We start from the raw sequence: 18,369 nt of genomic DNA, 5'->3' as shown, positions 1-18,369 counted from the left end.
ATAAAAGTGCTCTTATTTGCTTGAGTTAGCGGTGTTTGTTTCATATATTTCCCCACCATTGTATTACAATAAAATCCCAAGTGTGAAACGTTGCACATTTATTTTGCTGTTATGGGCAAATTGCATAAGCAATGGATGAGTGAACAATACAAAAGGGGAAATATTGTGCTTATAAAGATATTATTAGAGAAGGAAACTATGTGGAACAGAGTGCAGCGTTTACAGGTTTAATCTAGTTGGTTGCATCTGTTTGTTTGACTCCGGAGGGGTACACCTGTCTTTAATGGCAGCAGGATTTAAGGCAGGAGGAAGGAATCCTTTTTTCCTTCCTGTTAGTGCCTGTAAATGTCCTACTGAGACTATTTTTCCACACCAGAAAAAGAAATCTGACATGAAAGCAATCATATCTTCCAAAGGGGAAAGCTACACTACCAGATGTTTCCCTCCTACAGAAAAATAGAAAACACCTTGACGTCTAACGTTTCATGCATTGACAGCAATGTCTCAGAGGATGTACGGTGTAGGACAAAATTATCTCTCCACAGTAGTGAACTGTGGTTTCCTGCTCCCCTGCATGTATCAACATTTGTTTGTGGACAACCTTGTTATACCTGTAGTGCCTGTGACATGAATGAGACCAGGGACCACCAAGGATTAAAGGATAAAGCTTGTGTAAATCTATTCCACAGGTTTCTTGCTGTTAACAAATCCTGTGAAAACACCAAACAAACAAACAAACAAATTGTTAATCCCTTTCTCAATCTCTGACTTCCCTTCTCTGTATGTGGCAAAGTCATTTCCTAAAACAGCTGGGCACTGTAGTTTTTATGTTTAACGGTTACTCAAGCAGAAGTAAATTGTGTATTTGTTGAGGACTATTTTCAGCCACGGATGAGTACGCATTTGGTGCTTTTTGTGAGTATTTGCAGCACCACGATGTTGTGTGTGGGATTAACTCAAAATAAAGTGCCTAGGTTCATTATAATGAAACATCAACCATCATGCATCATACAACAATGGAGCTCTACGGCGCAGAAGAACAAGATATATCAGGCTTGGATACTTGCTGGGAGGATGAATTCATTGTTGGTTTTGGTGTTATAATGGGATTTATTGACAATAAGAAAAACATTGACTATCGCCTGGCTTTGGTATCTGCCTTGCTGAATACAAACAGTAACATTCCTATAAAAGAACCAAACAAACCAAGTCTCTCCTTTAGGATTTAGGTGGTAGCTGTAGTGCTGTCAGCCCAAGAAGACAGCCCCGTCTGCCAATTATTTGTACCTGCAAGAGTAGAGCAGACAAGGTGCAACCAAACAGGGTAGAGGGGCGTCAAGATGCAAATAAAAAAATTTCGACCAATGAAACTAAAGTTTTAAGTAAGGATAGTGCATTAAGCCATGGATAAATTACCAAATGGGCAAAGCATGCTGTGCAAACGCTTGAGGTCATTTGAAGATCCCCAACATCATTAGCAAGGGTTCCATCCGAATGTAGCACAAATTGTAATGAATTTTCCAAAAATCTGCAAAATAAAATGCAAATGTATGCGCGTTATGAAAATGTTTACTGATTTACCGATTAAAGTAAGAAGTAAGTTAATTTTCTCATAAACTTCTATACAAGCCGACTTCTTTTTGGAGCCAGTGGAGTCGCCCCCCTGATGGAAATTAAATAGAATGCAGGTTCAAGGCACTTTCGCATTGGCTTCACTTTTCAGGCCCGGAAGCATTGTGTATTATTTTTACAATCTATGGTTGTATCATCATGTTAGCTGCTATTACCTTTGGCTTGTATCTATCTATACTAATATATATAATCAGTGTAAAAGCCTCCTGGTCATTGAAACAACCTAACAGTGAGTGTGTTGACTAGACTGTCAACATTTTCACTCACAGAACAACAATTCAATCAAAGGTTTGATGGTGTTTGCTCCTGGCTTTCTTACTCTCTGTGTGGCACGTTTCTGCTAAACCCAGTGTGAAAGGATTGACTTCCACAGCCTGAGGTTTGGTTTAGGATCACAGCTGGGCTTCCTTGAGTTATTTTCCTATTTGTTTTGTCACTATACTGTAGATGTTCTTTCTGGTTGAGGTTTCTCTGCTGAACAGTCTGAAGTTAATTAGACTCAGTGTTTTCACCTGTGTTGATTCATTATTGGTTGCACCTGTGTTCAGTCTACTTAAGCTCTGCTGTGTGCTCGCTGCCTGGGGCTCCCTCTAATGTTCGAGAGGTCTGAGTGGGCATTGGGCTGTCCTTATAAATGAGTAGTTAGGCTGCAGTGATTTTTATTTCCCACAATTTGTCATTTGCTCAGCTTTGTGAGAAAGACTACAATACTGGCCATCGTTTCTGGTTGGTCGAGTCTTCACGAAACGTCTTACACCAACACCATTCATCTTTCTACGATATTTTCAAATGTCTCTTTTTGCTCTTATGCTGAATTTTGTCTTTAAATTGAGCAATTTCCACCTCTGAATCAACACATTGCTTGTGGATTGGCATTTTATAACCAGGGTCTGCAGGGAAGCTGACATGTTTTGTTATGCTTATGTGCCCAAACGTGCATGTTGATGTATCATTACATTGCTTGTGATATGCAATGAGCCTTATGTGTGTAGAGTGCACAAACCTGTTCGTGCTAAACATCTCGTATAAATGTGCTTATGTAACCACTTCAATCAACAGTCTGAATCTGCATTCACATTTAAAGGACTAAAGCATAACAAAATATAATTTTCCTCTTCACACAGATGATTGAGTGTAAGTCTGTGGAAGCAGTAAGAAACCACCATGTTCGATGACTACATTACAAACAACCCTTGTAAAGAGAGACTACAAATAATCTAAGGCCGAAAGGCCAAGTTGGAGCTAGCTCATGTAATCCTTACCTAGCTGAGATGTTACAGAAGAGGTCTCACTCTGTAGCTAAAACAGAAACCTGACAGCGTGTGAAAGGAGGAGCTGCAGCAATGTGCAGTAAAACAAAAATATGGTGTTTTTTGAAAATTAAACCATGTAAACCTATTCTGGTACAACCTCAAAATACAATTATGAACCTGAAAATGAGCATAATATGGCCACTTTAATACCCCGTTTACACGTACATGGTTATTTTGAAAAACGGAGACATTTCCCTTTGTTTGTGCCCTTCGTTTACATGCAAATGGAAAATTCGCCTCTGAAAACGATTCTTTCTATAAACTCCGGCCAGAGTGGAGATTTTGGAAAACTTCGTTTGCGAGTTTGCATGTAAACTGAGACAAACGGAGATTTAGGCAGCCGAAGAAGTGAGGAAGAGAAGCGAGAGAAAGTGATTCGTTGGTGTTGTTGCTATTTTCGGGATTCTCATTGTGGGACTCTGATTCTGATTCTGAACGTGGGCTTGAGCATCTCGATACACTGCTACCTACAGGTTTGGCATGCTCTTGACGGCATACATGTAAACGAACACTTTTCTGAAAACTGACAGCTGTTCACGATGTTCTTTTTGAAAACGGAGAGGTTGAAATGTCCGTTTATGAAAATAGCCGGCCATGTGTAAACGTAGCATGAGACTTGATGGAGTCGCCTTCTGTCAATATCCCAAATGCTGCCACCAAATTGTCTGAATTCATAGAAAAGTAAAAGAAGCTAAATTATATCTGAAACCCTTTAAAGCAACATTTATTGTTTTTTTTTCTGGCGACTTGGGGACAGCGGAACATGACCTACTAACATAAAGGGAGGTTTTCCGGTTCTTCCCTACTTGCTAACACTACATGAATGCAGCAAAAGTCCAATACAGTAACTACTCTATACATTCAGCTATTTTTCTGGCCTCCACCAACTCCTGAGGAAAATATTTGTCTCTAGCAGCTAACTACTCCACTATGTTCACTAGCTAGTCCCTAACTTTGCCTCTCTGCTATTTTGTGCTAGCCAAGTAGCCTACAGTGGGTTAATCAGATGATAAAAGTTGAGACATCCGCCTAGGCCAATAGTACATTCTTCTATGATATGCAAATCTGCAAGCGCAACCACTATATATGTCTGGATATATATTTCCAAAACTATTAGGATTATGTCCAGAATTATGCCCCATGATGACTGCCTTCTGTTTGACGTTTGGGTAGCCAACATGTGTAGGCTACCCCAGAGGATTACTGGTACCCGTGGATTTGGATTGTGCTATAAAGTCATCTTATTTCTACAATTGGCTATGTTTTGTCGCTGTTGAACTGTACTACCATCTCCTGGATTTTAAGATGTATGGCATTTATTCCGCCAAGGCCAAATGCCCTATCTCGCAATGTTAACGAAAGAGAAAAATTTGTGATTCGGATCGACTCCAAAAATTCAGGCCAATAGCTTTTTCGTTATTCTGCTGACAAACAGACAAACAAACAAACCAAACAGAAACATAAGCTCCTTGGCAGAGGTAAAAATAGAACTTGAAAGATAAATTTTGATGTAATGCTGTCTGTGGATGCTCTTCCTCGCTGCTCACTTCTCTTCTGTGTTTAACTGTGTAAAAGCACCTGTTCCAGTTTACAGTTAGGACTCTCATCTTGTGTCAATTCATGTGTGAGATTTGCTTAGAGAGTTCTCTTTCTGTTTGTCTTATCTTTTTTTCAGTATTGAAATAATTGCAGTCTTGACTTAAACTACTTTTGTTTTGTGTGTGTGCTACTTTTTTTAAGCTCTTCAGACACTGGTCACAATAATTGAGTCGCTCATCAGTGTATGTTTTCTGAGTCATTGTGTTTGCTGATTGACCTCCTTTTCTCTTGGTAGGTCTACTGGTGTGATTGTACTGTATGTATAATGCTAGCGTTTTGCATGCTTCTGTTTTCCCAGAGGACAGAGAACAGTTGTTTCAAATTTCCCAACAGGCCAAACCTTTTTGCACACCAATCAAAGTTACAGGAGTTTGGTCGTGCTTGAATTCTCTGTGTAGGAAGATGGATCTAAAGCTGCTTTCTCATTTGGCCTCAGTGATTGGTTTCCCTCTGGAACAGCTGCACTTATCAGTGCTTACAATGTCTTATTTCTATTCTTCAGCACAAACAAATTGGTTTATATACATGGGCTGAGGAGATATACATAGAAAGTTAAAAGTAAAACAATCATCTATATATCTATAAAGGGCAGCTGCACATTATCAATGGGCCTTGACGTGTCATCGCAGGAAAGCACAGGTGTAACTAATATCATTAATGATGGCTGTAAGGTCACAGGTAATCGGCATGCTAAATGCATCTAAATGTTATGGAGCTGTCATTTATAATTTATATTATTAGCAGGCCCACATCTGCGGCCGCACAATTCTGACGACACCTCCTCAGATTTCAACTAATGGATAACAAATTTATATTAAAACTCAAAATTGTTAATACATCTCCACCCCAAGCAAAAGGGGACATAAGCATGAGAAAAGGGGGGGACTTAAAGATAGTAAATAGTTTGACATGTTAGGAAATATAGAAAAAAAATCTGATTATCCAATGCTTTACTAAAAGTTAGATGAGTAGATAGTTACTGCTGTCATGTACCATGAGCCAGGAGGTGCTTAGCTTAAAGGCTGGAAGCGGGGGGAAATGGCTAGCCTGGCTCTGTCCAAATTTAATTATACAGTATGCCTACCAGCATCTAGCTATAATTAACACATTGTTTGAATATGTGCTGTGACTATTTCTTGGCGAACTGTGGCTGGGTACCAGATGAAGTCAGTTTATTCCTGATCTATCAGGTGTGAATATGTCAGATTATTTTATTCTTTATAATTCATTACAGTCTTTATATGACATTTATAGCTTAAATGTTTCCTGATCATTAGTTAATAAGCTCCGTGTCTCATGAACTGATACCAAATTAGATTTTTGAATTGAATTGGTGACCAATATCTAAGCGTTTTCCTTCACTTCAAGTACAAACCAAGCAACCCTATTATCCCTTACAAACTATTTTTATGATAAAATGAATGCAATCAACTCAAGACCCCTGGTAAGAAATCAATCGTCTAAATATCTAAGAGATCTGTCCCAAGAGCACTTTTATGAATTGTTTAAAGAAGGAAGAACTGGAACAAGCTATTAATTTAACTTATCTCAAAGAGATAGTGAGACAAAGAGTACTTCTATACTCTTTGAGTGAGAGCCTCGCCGTTCCACTTCCGAGATTGCTCTGGTGCCACAGAAAATTCAGCTGGATGCATGTCTTTTCGTTTCTTTCTGCTTTCTTTGTATTGGAATTCTAAACTCCGGTGGATTTATGAGGACTATATGGTTAACTGCTCCTCAGATCTCTGCATGGTAAATTCAGACAGCTAGCTAGACTATCTGTCCAATCTTGTTTTCCCTAAGCGCAACTTAAACAACTTTTGAACGTACACATTTTCCACCAAAGCAAGTTCCTTCCCTTTACAGTTAGGACTCTCATCTTGTGTCAATTCATATGTGAGATTTCCTTAGAGAGTTCTCTCTCTGTTTTTCTTATCACATGTCTCTCTCCTGAGTGTTTGTGCTGATGTGGTTGAAAGAAATGGCAAATATAATGTATTCTTTTCCCACCTGTTGTAATGGGCCTGTAAAGTGTGACTTTACTGTGATGTCAGATTTTATATCCTTCTAAACTATTTGCTTCGCACTTGTAGTATAGCCTGTTGACAATTGGTTATCAGTTGTTAAATACATTCTGATCACTGGTCTCAGGGGTGAAACTGAAAGGTTTCCTTCCAAACAAATACACAGTAGTATATTTGCTTTGCTGCCTATAATTTGCAACAGCTTGTGTATGCAAAGTATAAAGTACCTGCAGCATAAATATTTTGTATGCAGAGCCTCAACATACTTTGCTTTCCAACCAGTAATCATTGTATAACAGTAGTTTGAGGTTTGAGTATTGAAATAATTGCAGTCTTGAATTAAACTACTTTTGTTTTGTGCTTGTGCTGCTTTTGAATAAATGGCTCATTTAAGCTCTTCAGACACTGAATTATTTTGCAGCAGCGCCGTGCGGAGCTTAGCGCCGCCCATGTGTGATTGCTTTAAAGAAATGCCAATAAACCAGAGCACGTTTGTCTCCCATCCTGGAATGCTGTGTGGACTAGCCAGACCCTCCTCTGCAGCGCTGTGGAGGAAGGTCTGGCAAAGGGAGACTAGCAAGTTCCCAATAAATGTCAAGGGCACAGAAGCACCCTGACATCTGTACTGTGCTGTCAAATCCACAAATGTGTCTAATAGAGTAGAAACCTGTCCAGACCTGAGCTTGTGAAGTCAACTTTAATGCCTTGGGCAAAGACATCCGGCTGCACACATCCTCTCAGAAATGCTTCAATCTCTCAATAATCATCCTCAAATCTGCAAAATTGTGAAGTGAAATCAATGAAATACTCATGTACATGTAATAAGCCCTGACAACAGTGTATGATGATGGACTGTGGCAACACTTGTTTCTAAATGTACATTAGGAGTAATTTTGAGACTTATCTTTCTTTCAGCAAATTGGCTAAATATGAAAATTAGTATTCAAGGTATGTTAAGAGTCATGGTTGATTGAGTTGCTACCATTACTATTTATTAAGGACGCCTTCTCTAACTATATATATATATATTCATGCTCCACGGGGAGAATTAATGCAGGAAAGGTCAAGATGTCACTTATCCTCTTAGCGTGAAAGGATATCCTATCTGCAACACCCTGGACATGACAGGAAAATGCTGTTATATCCAAGATAAGGTTGAAGTTCAAATCATTCCCCTCTAGATTGTAGAGTTGGTCTTTGCTGTCAGGTTGACTTTTAGACTAAACTTTCTGATATATGATTGAAGGGTCAATCATTATAAGGGGGCTTGTTTAATACAGGTTTTACTTTTCTTTTTTGTTAGAAGAAGCAGAGTTGAATACCAAACTGATTATTGTTTAGATATATTATTGTTTGGATTGTAGATGTGTCTTTACAGTAAAACACAAAACAAAATCTAACTTCTAAAAATAATTCCACTAGTACTTGATTATATTTTTAAGGAATAGTTCAACATTTTGAGCAATATGCTTCTTTGCTTTCTTGGAGTTAGATGAGAAAATTGATACCACCAGGAGGCAATTAGCTTACAGTATCTTAGCATAAACACCGGAAGCAAGGGGATATAGTTAATTTGGCACGGTCCAAAGTAAAAGAAATATGCCTACCAATACCTCTACAGCTCACTAATCAGCACACATTGTATCTCATTTTTTTATGTGTATTTAAACAGAAATGTAAAAACAGTAATAGTTTTAGAGGGAGCTAAGCTAATGATGAAAAACTATTACAGTAGATGGATTGGCATGACATTTTGTAGACATTCATTCATGGACAGTGTCTCTGCATCAGGGCCAATCTCACGGAGGGGACCACACATTCTACTTTACATCCATGCATGAAATGTTGACCAAACAAGGCTAACACAGGGAACCAGCTGCCCTTAAACTGAGGTTAGGAGTTAGCACAAAGCTAGTACAGTTTACAGAGCCACTTGCATGGCATGGTCTTGTCTACCTTTGGACGGAGCCAGGCTAGCTGTTTCCCCCTGATTCCAATGTTTATGCTGAGCTAAGCTAATTGACACAAGAGTTGTGTCATTCTTCCAATCCAACTGTTTGCAAGAAAGTGTTTTAGGGTACGTCTCGAAATGTTGCACTATTCCTTAAAAGCTTTATTGTCTAGACAAGACAGATATCGGTAAGCATTGATTGAATTACAAAGAACCTGCCTTTTCATGTTTCTGCATTTACACACATCCTATTCAGCTGAGGTCAATACATTAGCTGGGTTCCACATACTAACAAGGCAGTAAATGGGTGCCACTGGGTGTCTCACAATGGAGGCAATCGAACAGTATTTTCAAAATCAATACTTAAAATGTAATTAATAGTGTGTTTTGTGGTGACAGAAGCTTGGCACAGGAGTCTGTAATAGGTGCAAAGAAACTAAATCTAAAAAAAGCAAAGGAAAAGACATTATGAGGCCAATTATAAGCTGAATAATACTGTTGAACTTGACAGTGTGCAAAGGACCTGTCACATTAAGCCATCACACACACACACACACACACACACACACACACACACACACACACACACACACACACACACACACACACAGTTCCAGCTCCCTCTCAAAGTGTGAGGTAACCGCCACTCTCATCATGTACCTCTTTAGCTCGAGAGGGTATTAGTTGGTGGCTGAGTCACCGTTTTTATCTGATGCCAGTGCAGACAGAATCTCCTATTATCCAACCAATTTCCAACAGGCCCGGTTCTGTGGTCACCTGTCTACAGGATAGAAAATACTCTCTCTTTGCATCCATGTATGTCTCAAACAGCCATTTGACTGCATGGGTTCACTAATACAGTTATACATAGTAAAAGTCTTCTCCCTGCTATATGTACAACAAAACGTTTAAGGGTTTCACAAAACTCTACCCAAAATGAATACCTATGCTTTTTTAATTTACCATATGAAATGAGTCTGTAGTTACAGCATATTTAAACGCAAAAAAAAACAACAACAAAAGAGCTCAAATGTGTTGTATTTTGTGTCTATATAAAGCCAGTCTACAATCAACTCAGCAGTGAATCATATTGGCTCCCATTTGAAAGGCAAAGAGTCGTGGCTTGTGTCCTCTCGGTGTAATGCAGCATCTGGGGATGTGCTTATGGTCCTGTCTGTCTGTTGACAAGGCAGAGGCTGCGAGGTGACGCACAATGTCACTCTCTATCTTCAGCGTCATTAAGTAACCTGTCAGTTTGCATTAAGGAAAACCGTCACAGACCCTGATCAGAATGGGGGTTGTCTAATGGTTGCAGAAATAGGAATGTCGTCCTATACTGTACAAAGGGTTCAAAGAGAAATCCTCAAAACATAAAGACGTAAAGAAAACGTAAAGACATTCAAATTAAGTGAAGGTTTCAATGCAGAGACTCCTGAGGGGGAGCCTTCTTGGTCCACGCTGTGCTTGTGAGCAATGAAGAACATTTTGTAACTTGTGACTCAGATCAGTTTGTCAGCCCTGATTCATTGTCATGTCTGTCATAATGTTCATGCAACACCATTGTGTTTTTATTATTATTATTGAGCTGCACAGAACAGCCAGCTACAGGTTGTTTATCTGGGACAAGTGCTGTTTAATTCTAATGAAAAATAAAAGTCTTATGTGGGAACCCATCATTACATTTTACTTTAAACATGACAGCATAGGAATGCAATATGCAAGTACAAAACAAAATGGTTATGAAAGGATTTTTGTACATTTTAGTCCATACACACATTTTCTTTTTAAATTAGTAAGCCTTAGAGGATGAAGCTAGTGATATTATATAGCTTTCGTATTGCCAACAAACTCTACTGAAAGATCAAAACTAACATGGCCATTTTGAACAGTTTTTATCATGTGACAATTCTGTTTAAGGTAACGGTCGCACTTTTAAATGCGTAGTTAACGTGAAAAGGAACTAAAAATACTTACGGTTAGCAAAACGTCCAGGGTTGGCTTAAAATGACTTAAGTAAAACTATTAAAATGAGGAGGTAATGTGACGTCAGGGACTAACGTCTGTAAAATTTGGTTAATTTCAAAAAGTGAAAGTTGACAGTAGGACACGAACCCTGGCCCCCTGACTCCTTATACTTTGTCACGTCACTTTCTTATTTGGTCTCGCAATAATTACTACGGATACGAGAGTTCACCACCTAACAACAATCGTAAATATGAATCGTTATGAGCTGCTTGCAAAATCGACCTATACGGTCGTTTTCTGGGTGAGGATTGTCTTGATTTAAGTTATTGTTCTGTGCAATAGGCATATAACTATTTAAAAAAGATAAATGTATCACATTGTTACACTGGGTTACATGTTTCTTTATTACCATGAACATGAGCACTGTAGTTTTGAGTCAATCCCTGATAAACTGTCTGCTACTAGAAATACTCACAAGAGCACCAAATGTGTATTAATCCACTGTTGAAAATGGTCCTCAACAAATATACTATTTACACCTGTTTAAGTAAAATTTGTTAAAATCCACAGTGCCCAGATGTTTGGGGCAATCTTACTCATCCTTTTTTAGAACTGAAACAATAAATGTGTGAGCCATTTGTACCGATTTATATCTTCAGTAGGAACCTCTGGGCTGAGTGCCACAGGCAGGCTGGGGATGTCAGAAAGACAGATGAACTTACACATTGTCTTTTTGGTCTTTCCATGGTATTTATTGACAATAAGTAGAATTACGCCATATTTGTCCACAAGTTGAAAGAAAACAGTGACCTTCAGTTTTTTGCATATAAATATTTTATTCTAAACCTTCTGAAAAGTTTGTGAGGTGACATACCCACATTAACATATTAACATACTGGAAACACAAGGTTGACATACCATTATCAAAAGCAAAGCCTGCTATTAAAGACACATCTGATCTATAAACACTGGAAGTAGCATTTGAAGTGGCATGCAAAACTTGTTCAAAATGTGCATGTTTTTACAGATGGGTTTATTGGGAATTTAAAAATTACAAAGTAAACTGTTTATTTTGTTTGCCTTGACATAAGGGTCTTATTAAAAATATTTCCATGCATACATTTTAGAAAGTTGACCAAATCCAAAATTAAAGTATAAAAATTAGATCTTGATGTCACTGATGCACATTTTCATTTATGATTCTCTGAAACCAGATAACCCTGTTATCTATTATGATCATTAAGATGATTTATACATAATCAGGTTTTTATGGCATTGTTTTTTTGTTTTTTTTTATAAAGTGAGGGCTAATGGCTTTAAAAAGCCTGTAGTTGTTTTCACAGCATACCCACTGATCTAATTGAACTCTACTTTGCATACATAAATCACAATGTTAAATCATGAATGTGCTTACATTCATAATGAGGCTCATCTCTGCTGTCATGTATAGGTACATTCAACATGCTTGAACTGGGATTTCAATTTTAATTAAAAACTGTCACTCTGGAAAAAGAAGAGGATGCCATGTGAAAATGCTGTGGGTGGAAATTAAATGAGTTTTGTCAATGCGCATTCACATGTTCATTCATACACACACAGCTAAACACAATCATGCACAGGTATCCTCACGTGTCCTAGCATGGCCTGACATATTACATAACGCTCCATCCACAGCACTCCTTGACTTTCTTCAGCACTGACAGCTCGCCTCTCAGTGGCTGCCAATCACAGGGCCGACTGGGAAAAAGCAATAGGACGACTTCTCTTTGAGCAGCTGCACTAAGACATACAGTGCTTTCCTCCAGGCATTAATGCACTCATAGTATTTCTTTCTGTGTATTGAAAGTCAGTACAACATACATATGTCTTGATGTTTGTGATTGCTTTTTAGAAACGCAAGAATAAGAAAATGAGAGTATTTTTTAGAACGTTTGAAAGAGTCTCTTATCCTTATCTTATTTTCTTCACAATCTCTTTGTGACTCCTGTTTGACTTGATTACACATGGCAGCTGATGACCTTACTGTACAGTCAGTGAGTGCTCACGCTTAGGACAACCTTTTTAAGAAAACCCCGAGATTTAGAACAGAAAAAGAGAACAAACTTGTAACGACTAATACTGTCATAGACTGGTTTGCACCGGATTTGTAAATTCAGTTTGTGTGTAAAGTCTTTCCTTATTTCTTAGTAACTGCTTGCTAGTTTCACACTTGAGTTGGAGTAAAGTCTTAGCTAGTAAAGACTGTATTAATGTGCAAATCGGTTGCTAGGAAACATCAGTGATGCTTTCTAATCCAAAATGACAGTTTTTGCGATATTAAACTTAGCTACCGATCTTTTGTTAATGTAGATATTACTTTGTTTTATTTATATATGCATGCATGCATGAAGAAATGTGAGTGAATGAGTGGGGATAAACATCCGGCTATGTTAACCTAGCTGTTGTTATCATTAGTCTGGCTTACCAGATGAACAGAGCTGGGATAAAGCCTGGCATCTGGCGCGTCTCTCACAATCAATCAATTAATGAATTAAATCTATCCATTTTTATTTGTCACATGAAATCGTACGAGGTACAATTGCAGTGAAATCCATTTGATGTATCCGCTTCCGCTACCGCTTTCGCTAACTCCGCTATCTATTTTGCAAGGGCACCGTCGCTGCATCCAGGGCTTAGAGCTGCCCAGGATGTTGTGATTGGCTTAAAGAAATACAAACAAGCCAAAACGTTTTTTTTTCCTGGATCCCACAATAGATAAGCAGTGCAGCCAGACCATACTCCAGTGCTGACACAGCGCTGTGGTCTGTCAGTGTGAGACTACAGTATAATAAGTTTAACTGTATTGGCTGTATTTTTTTTTACTTACAAAGAGCTGGTGCAACTGGTTCCTCCTGCCACACAAAACACTCTTTTCTACCTGATAACCCATACATTATAGACATTTGGTAAAGCAAATGAGTAGGCTTGGTTTGACACATACTGTATGGCATTCTGTTTTGTAAATCACATTTCTACTCTTGTAAATATATTTTAATGCTACAAACTGTAAATAGCACTATTAAATGTATTGCGAACATTACAGCATATCGTGCTGGATAAAAGCATGAAATAACACTGTAAGACACACAAACCATTCAAGTGCGAGACACAAGAACCCAAAATATCCTTGCATGATGTCATCAAAAGCAGTCCATCCTGATTTTTAAAAAGGGCCCGTTTAAAATTTGAAATAAAAATGTACATGCTGTATTAAAAATCAAAGTGAGATACTAACTGTGCCATGACATTCCTACCTTTTTTAATAATCTTTTACTTTCAATAATCAACACTAAATCAGCTGCAGAGAGGGATTTAATTAAACTCATAGACATCTAAAGTCTTAAAGGTCCCATATCTGAAGTCTCTTTCCCGAAATTCAGCCTTGGTGCAGAATTACAGCCACTAGAGCCAGTCCCACAATGAGCTTTACTTAGTATGTACCATTTCTGTGTCTGTAGCAATTGAGGAGGAGAAGGGGGGGGGCAAGGTGGAGGGTGGGTGTGGCCTTGACCAACTGCCACTTTGCTTGTTTGAAAGCCATGATGTCTCTCTCTCATGGGTGGGCCAAATTCTCTGGACGGGCAACGCATATTAATGTTAAAAAAACTCATAAAGTGACATTTTCATGCCCTGGGACCTTTAATAATTTTGATATTAAAATATTAATAGATATAGATATTAGAATTTTTATTAATAATAAATAGAGCTTTCTGGTGATGTACATTCAAAATTGGCGAGGATCAAATCTTAATCCGCTGACTTTATATCTCAAGGTAGTGATGAGAGCTGCAACATAAACAGCAGTAAGGGGAAAGATGCAGCTTTCATTGCTACAGTACTATACGTGCCAGGTTATAATATCAGCTGCTACTCCTGTTCTGTGGTATGTACTATTGGGAAAAAAGACAGTGTTGACACACCAAGCTTTATGTTTCAGTCTCATGAAGAAAAAAAAAAACACAACAGTGGGTTTAATTTCTAAAAATAACAGAAAGCACTCCTGGTCATTTGATCACACAGAAGACCTCTCTGATTCTTCTGTCAGAATCATGGATCATTACTTTGGTATAAGGGAGAATGGAGTCTGATCAGTGAGCCTGGCACTGTGTGGTTAATGTAACTCTCTCAACACATTAAGACTGGTAGGCAATGGCTAAATCACACTGGCAGACAGAAAGCTGACGTTTTTCTCCACATGGTTGCCATGCATACTGTAGATTCCTCTTGAAATGAGTTAAATAAAAATCTCCATGTCCACTCTATCCATTTGCTTCCTCTTCATACTATTTTTATTCCAAGATGCCCTCCTGAATATATGGATTTTTGTTTTATACTGTGCTTATATATAACAAGTATGAGAGTGTAAGTGGACAGACAAAACGTATCTCAGTCCTTCATGCGTCACCATCCTCACATGTTCAATGTGTTTTTCAGTAAGGCACAAGTGGATTATTCCTTAGGGTGAAAAGCCAAATGTCAGTCTTTATCGAGGGCAGACTGACCAGCGAATGCAAGGCATACAAAGTCATACTGGAAGAAGTGTAAACTAAAAAGAAAAAGCCCCATTTCTTTGTGTTAGCACAGGACTGCTGCCTCGTCAAGAAAAAGCGTTCATTGTTGATTATGGAGTGTTTTTAGCAGTGAGAATCCTCTTTTTCTGATGCAGATTTCAGGGCCTCTGGAAATTCAACAAGAAATGAGCACAGATACATCTATTGCTTTCTAAGTTTGATGAATGTATTTATTTATGTGTGTTCACAGGCTTGTTTGTGGGTATATGTGAAGAAGAGGTGTTGGTATCTCAATATGGGCTTTCATTTCCTTCCTGCTCATGAGATAAGTTCGTTGAACGCATGCCTCTGATACAATCATTAGTTCCATTCTGGAGCAGGCTTCTAATTTGGCTCAATCGCTTGCCCAGCTGTCGATCACATTGGCACAGACACAAAGAAAGGAAGTCGGCTTCCTCCTCTGATTTGATGGGACCTGTGAGCGAGCACTTCAAAAATCTGTTTATTTGAGTTTTGACGATTGATCTGTGTTTAAGTCAAGCTTTTCAAGCTTTTCAATCAATGATTGGAGCACAATCCACTTAATGAATGCGCACAGGTACCTTACCACAGATGCTCAGACAATAAGCACAAGAGTGGGCATGTGTTTGTAAGCTCTGTCCGCTAACAGATGCGTTTCATTCAGCTTCCTGAATCTCATTTTCATGCCGCGTCTTATTTTAGATTTTCGATGATGGCGATCTCCTGCCGGTCAGCGTAGTCTGGGCTGAGGCCGTTCAGGTAGAAGCTGCCATTCCGGACCAGGGTGCCCCTGATGGGACTGAGGGAGAGAGTCGAGTTGGGGTAGGCCTCTCTGTCCTCATACAGGTTGACAGACAGCGCTCTTTTGCCAGGGGTCAATTCTTGGTTGAGGGTCGTGTTTATACCCAGCTCTGATGACAGCTTGCGCTTGATGGATGCAGCACGTTGGAACTTGTCATAGATGTCAACGCTGAGTCGCCGCCGGGTCTCTTTGAACTCTGCCGACACGTTTGCTGTCCACTCGGCTGCGTGAGCTCGAAACTCCCCAACCTGCAGGGAGAGACTTAATATTAATGCCTGCCGGTCAATGAAGCGCAACATGCTCCTACATTACAGTAAGCTAACTGGCTACTGGCTTTAGCCATTTTTTTACCGGACAATATGAGAGTGGTATCACTCTTCTCATCCTACTCTCAGCCAGAAAGCAAATATGCTTATTTCCCAAAATGTCTAAATCTATAACTTTAAGAAAGTATGCAGATTCTGTTCTCTTGCATTGTCAGACCTATTTCCACAGCGCTGTGTCAGCGCTGGAGTATGGTCTCGCTGCAGGAGTTTACATTCTGGTTGTTTGTATTTCTTTAAACCAATCACAACCGTCAAGGGCGGCGCTAAGCCCCAGATGCAGCAACAGTGCCCCTTGCAAAATAGGTAGAGGAGAGAGCGGAAGGGGAGGATAAAGTCTGACCTCCGGTAAGCCAGACTAGTTCCCACATAACTTTCACTGAACTACTTGCACTGTCATGAGAAGTTTGACTTACCACTGTACCACTATCACTGTTGAAGTTTATTCTAAAATTTACTACAGAATCCTCAAGCAATAAAAAGACTAAATAAAATACATGGTAGGCACAGTCTGTTTTTTTATGGTCCTTGAGAGGCAACGGAGGGGAGAGGAATGAACACATCATTGATCTCACCTTTATAATGCATTACACTTTAAACCCAGATTTAGTTGTAATTAAACTTTTTAGTGGTTACTACATATTCTCTCATGTTTTGTTGAAAACTATCATCACTACTAAATCACATTAGTTGTTTGTAATAATCAGCTTAAGTAGGCAGCGCACAGCTCATGTATAGCAGAGATAACTATAGGAGGGGCGGGGTCATTTGAACTGTTCTGCGCTGAAGCGGTGCAAAGGCTCATGGGAAAAGATATATGTTCTGAATGGTTTCTGTCCTAGTTAAAGTGTGTTTTAATAATGTTCTGTTACTGTGTTGGGTGTGCATTTGTATTATCTGGGTTTTAGTTTTGGTTGATTTAGTGTTCATGTTGCTCTGCATTTATTGTTGCACCATGACCGAGACCCGGGGTGGGACTGATGGGGTCTGGGCAGTGAGAGTGAGTAAGGTCATTCAGTGAGAGTGGGTAAGGTCACTTGGTTGGAAAATGCAATCTATGCATTGTTATCCTTTCTGTTTCTCTGTATCTAATGTATTGAATTCATTGTTCTTAAAACTATACTGTTATAAAGACAAAAACATATTTGTAAGAATGATTTGTTTTTATAGTTTTGAGAAGTAGAGCCTAGTGTTTCATACTTATTATATTTTAACAAAAGTAATTTAAGTTTATTAATGATTTTTAGTAATGACTGATAATGTAAACTTGATTTGTCTACTGCATCAACTTACTGCTCTGTGTTAATACAACTTCACCTGTTAAGTTTCACCTGGTGTAAAAAACAGTTTAAGGCAGCGGGTTTCCACGCAAATTTCTAGTAAAGGCAACTAATTCGGTAGTCTGGCTATCACCAGACCAAGCTCAATCTTTAAAGATTGAGCTTGGTCTGGGGAGTCTGCTCTGTATTTTCTCTGCACAAGAGACGTGATCAACGGGCATAGTTACATGACGCTGTAAGCAATTGGATAGTCCTTTAACCAATCAGACCAACGATCCGGGTGACGTACTTTGCAGAGAGAGGCAGAGCGAAAGCCGGTCCGTAGTAAAAAAACAAAAAAACGTTTTCAGAGAAAACTTGCAAATCTTGAAATCTTTTAAAACAGCAGCAACAGCGGCATCAACGGGTTGCTGCGCTTCGTTGGCCATCATGTTGAATGTAAACAAAAAGCTGCTTGCCCTCGCTTCTCTATCGTCATCGTGTTAAACCTGCCAATAGCGTGCCAGGTTGGTTTGTGATTGGTTCCCGCAAATGTGTAATGTATGAAGCAGGAAAGATAAACGTACAGGTTTCCAGCCTGAGCTGCAGGGCGAAATCAAATCACCGGCAGATCGGGCTGGGTTTACCCAGTCTACTAATTCGGGATAACAGTGTAGGTTTCTTTCTCCAGGCTGTTTAATTGTCTATGAGGCTCTGAGTTGTGCTTGTTTAAAGCAGACTTTTGAGCGCTTAAGTTAAAATTGATGGTGTGTTCTGTATGTGTGCGCACATTAGACACACACAAACACTAGAGCACAAACACTTGAGTATGTGCCTTCTCCTCATTTTCTCTTCCCGATCGTTCTCACTCCACTTCCCCCTCCCACCGACCTCCCACTGAAACATTCTCTCTCAGTAAGCACTCACAGC

General features: G+C 39.1%; 1 protein-coding gene across 1 annotated transcript in view; it reads right to left on the bottom strand.

The window, feature by feature from the left end:
• Positions 1-14,427: 14,427 nt before the first annotated feature.
• LOC144533531 (potassium channel subfamily K member 2-like) overlaps positions 14,428-18,369 on the bottom strand; it is a 29,901-nt gene continuing 25,959 nt past the window's right edge. The window contains exon 7 of the mRNA XM_078274943.1: positions 14,428-16,105. Within this exon, the coding sequence (XP_078131069.1) occupies positions 15,749-16,105 (357 nt within the window). The 3' untranslated portion in view covers positions 14,428-15,748. The remainder of the gene's footprint in view (positions 16,106-18,369) is intronic.

The sequence above is a fragment of the Sander vitreus genome, chromosome 18, assembly GCF_031162955.1.
Source record: "Sander vitreus isolate 19-12246 chromosome 18, sanVit1, whole genome shotgun sequence".
Lineage (NCBI taxonomy): Eukaryota > Metazoa > Chordata > Actinopteri > Perciformes > Percidae > Sander > Sander vitreus.
This window is presented reverse-complemented; position numbering and strand designations above follow the sequence as displayed.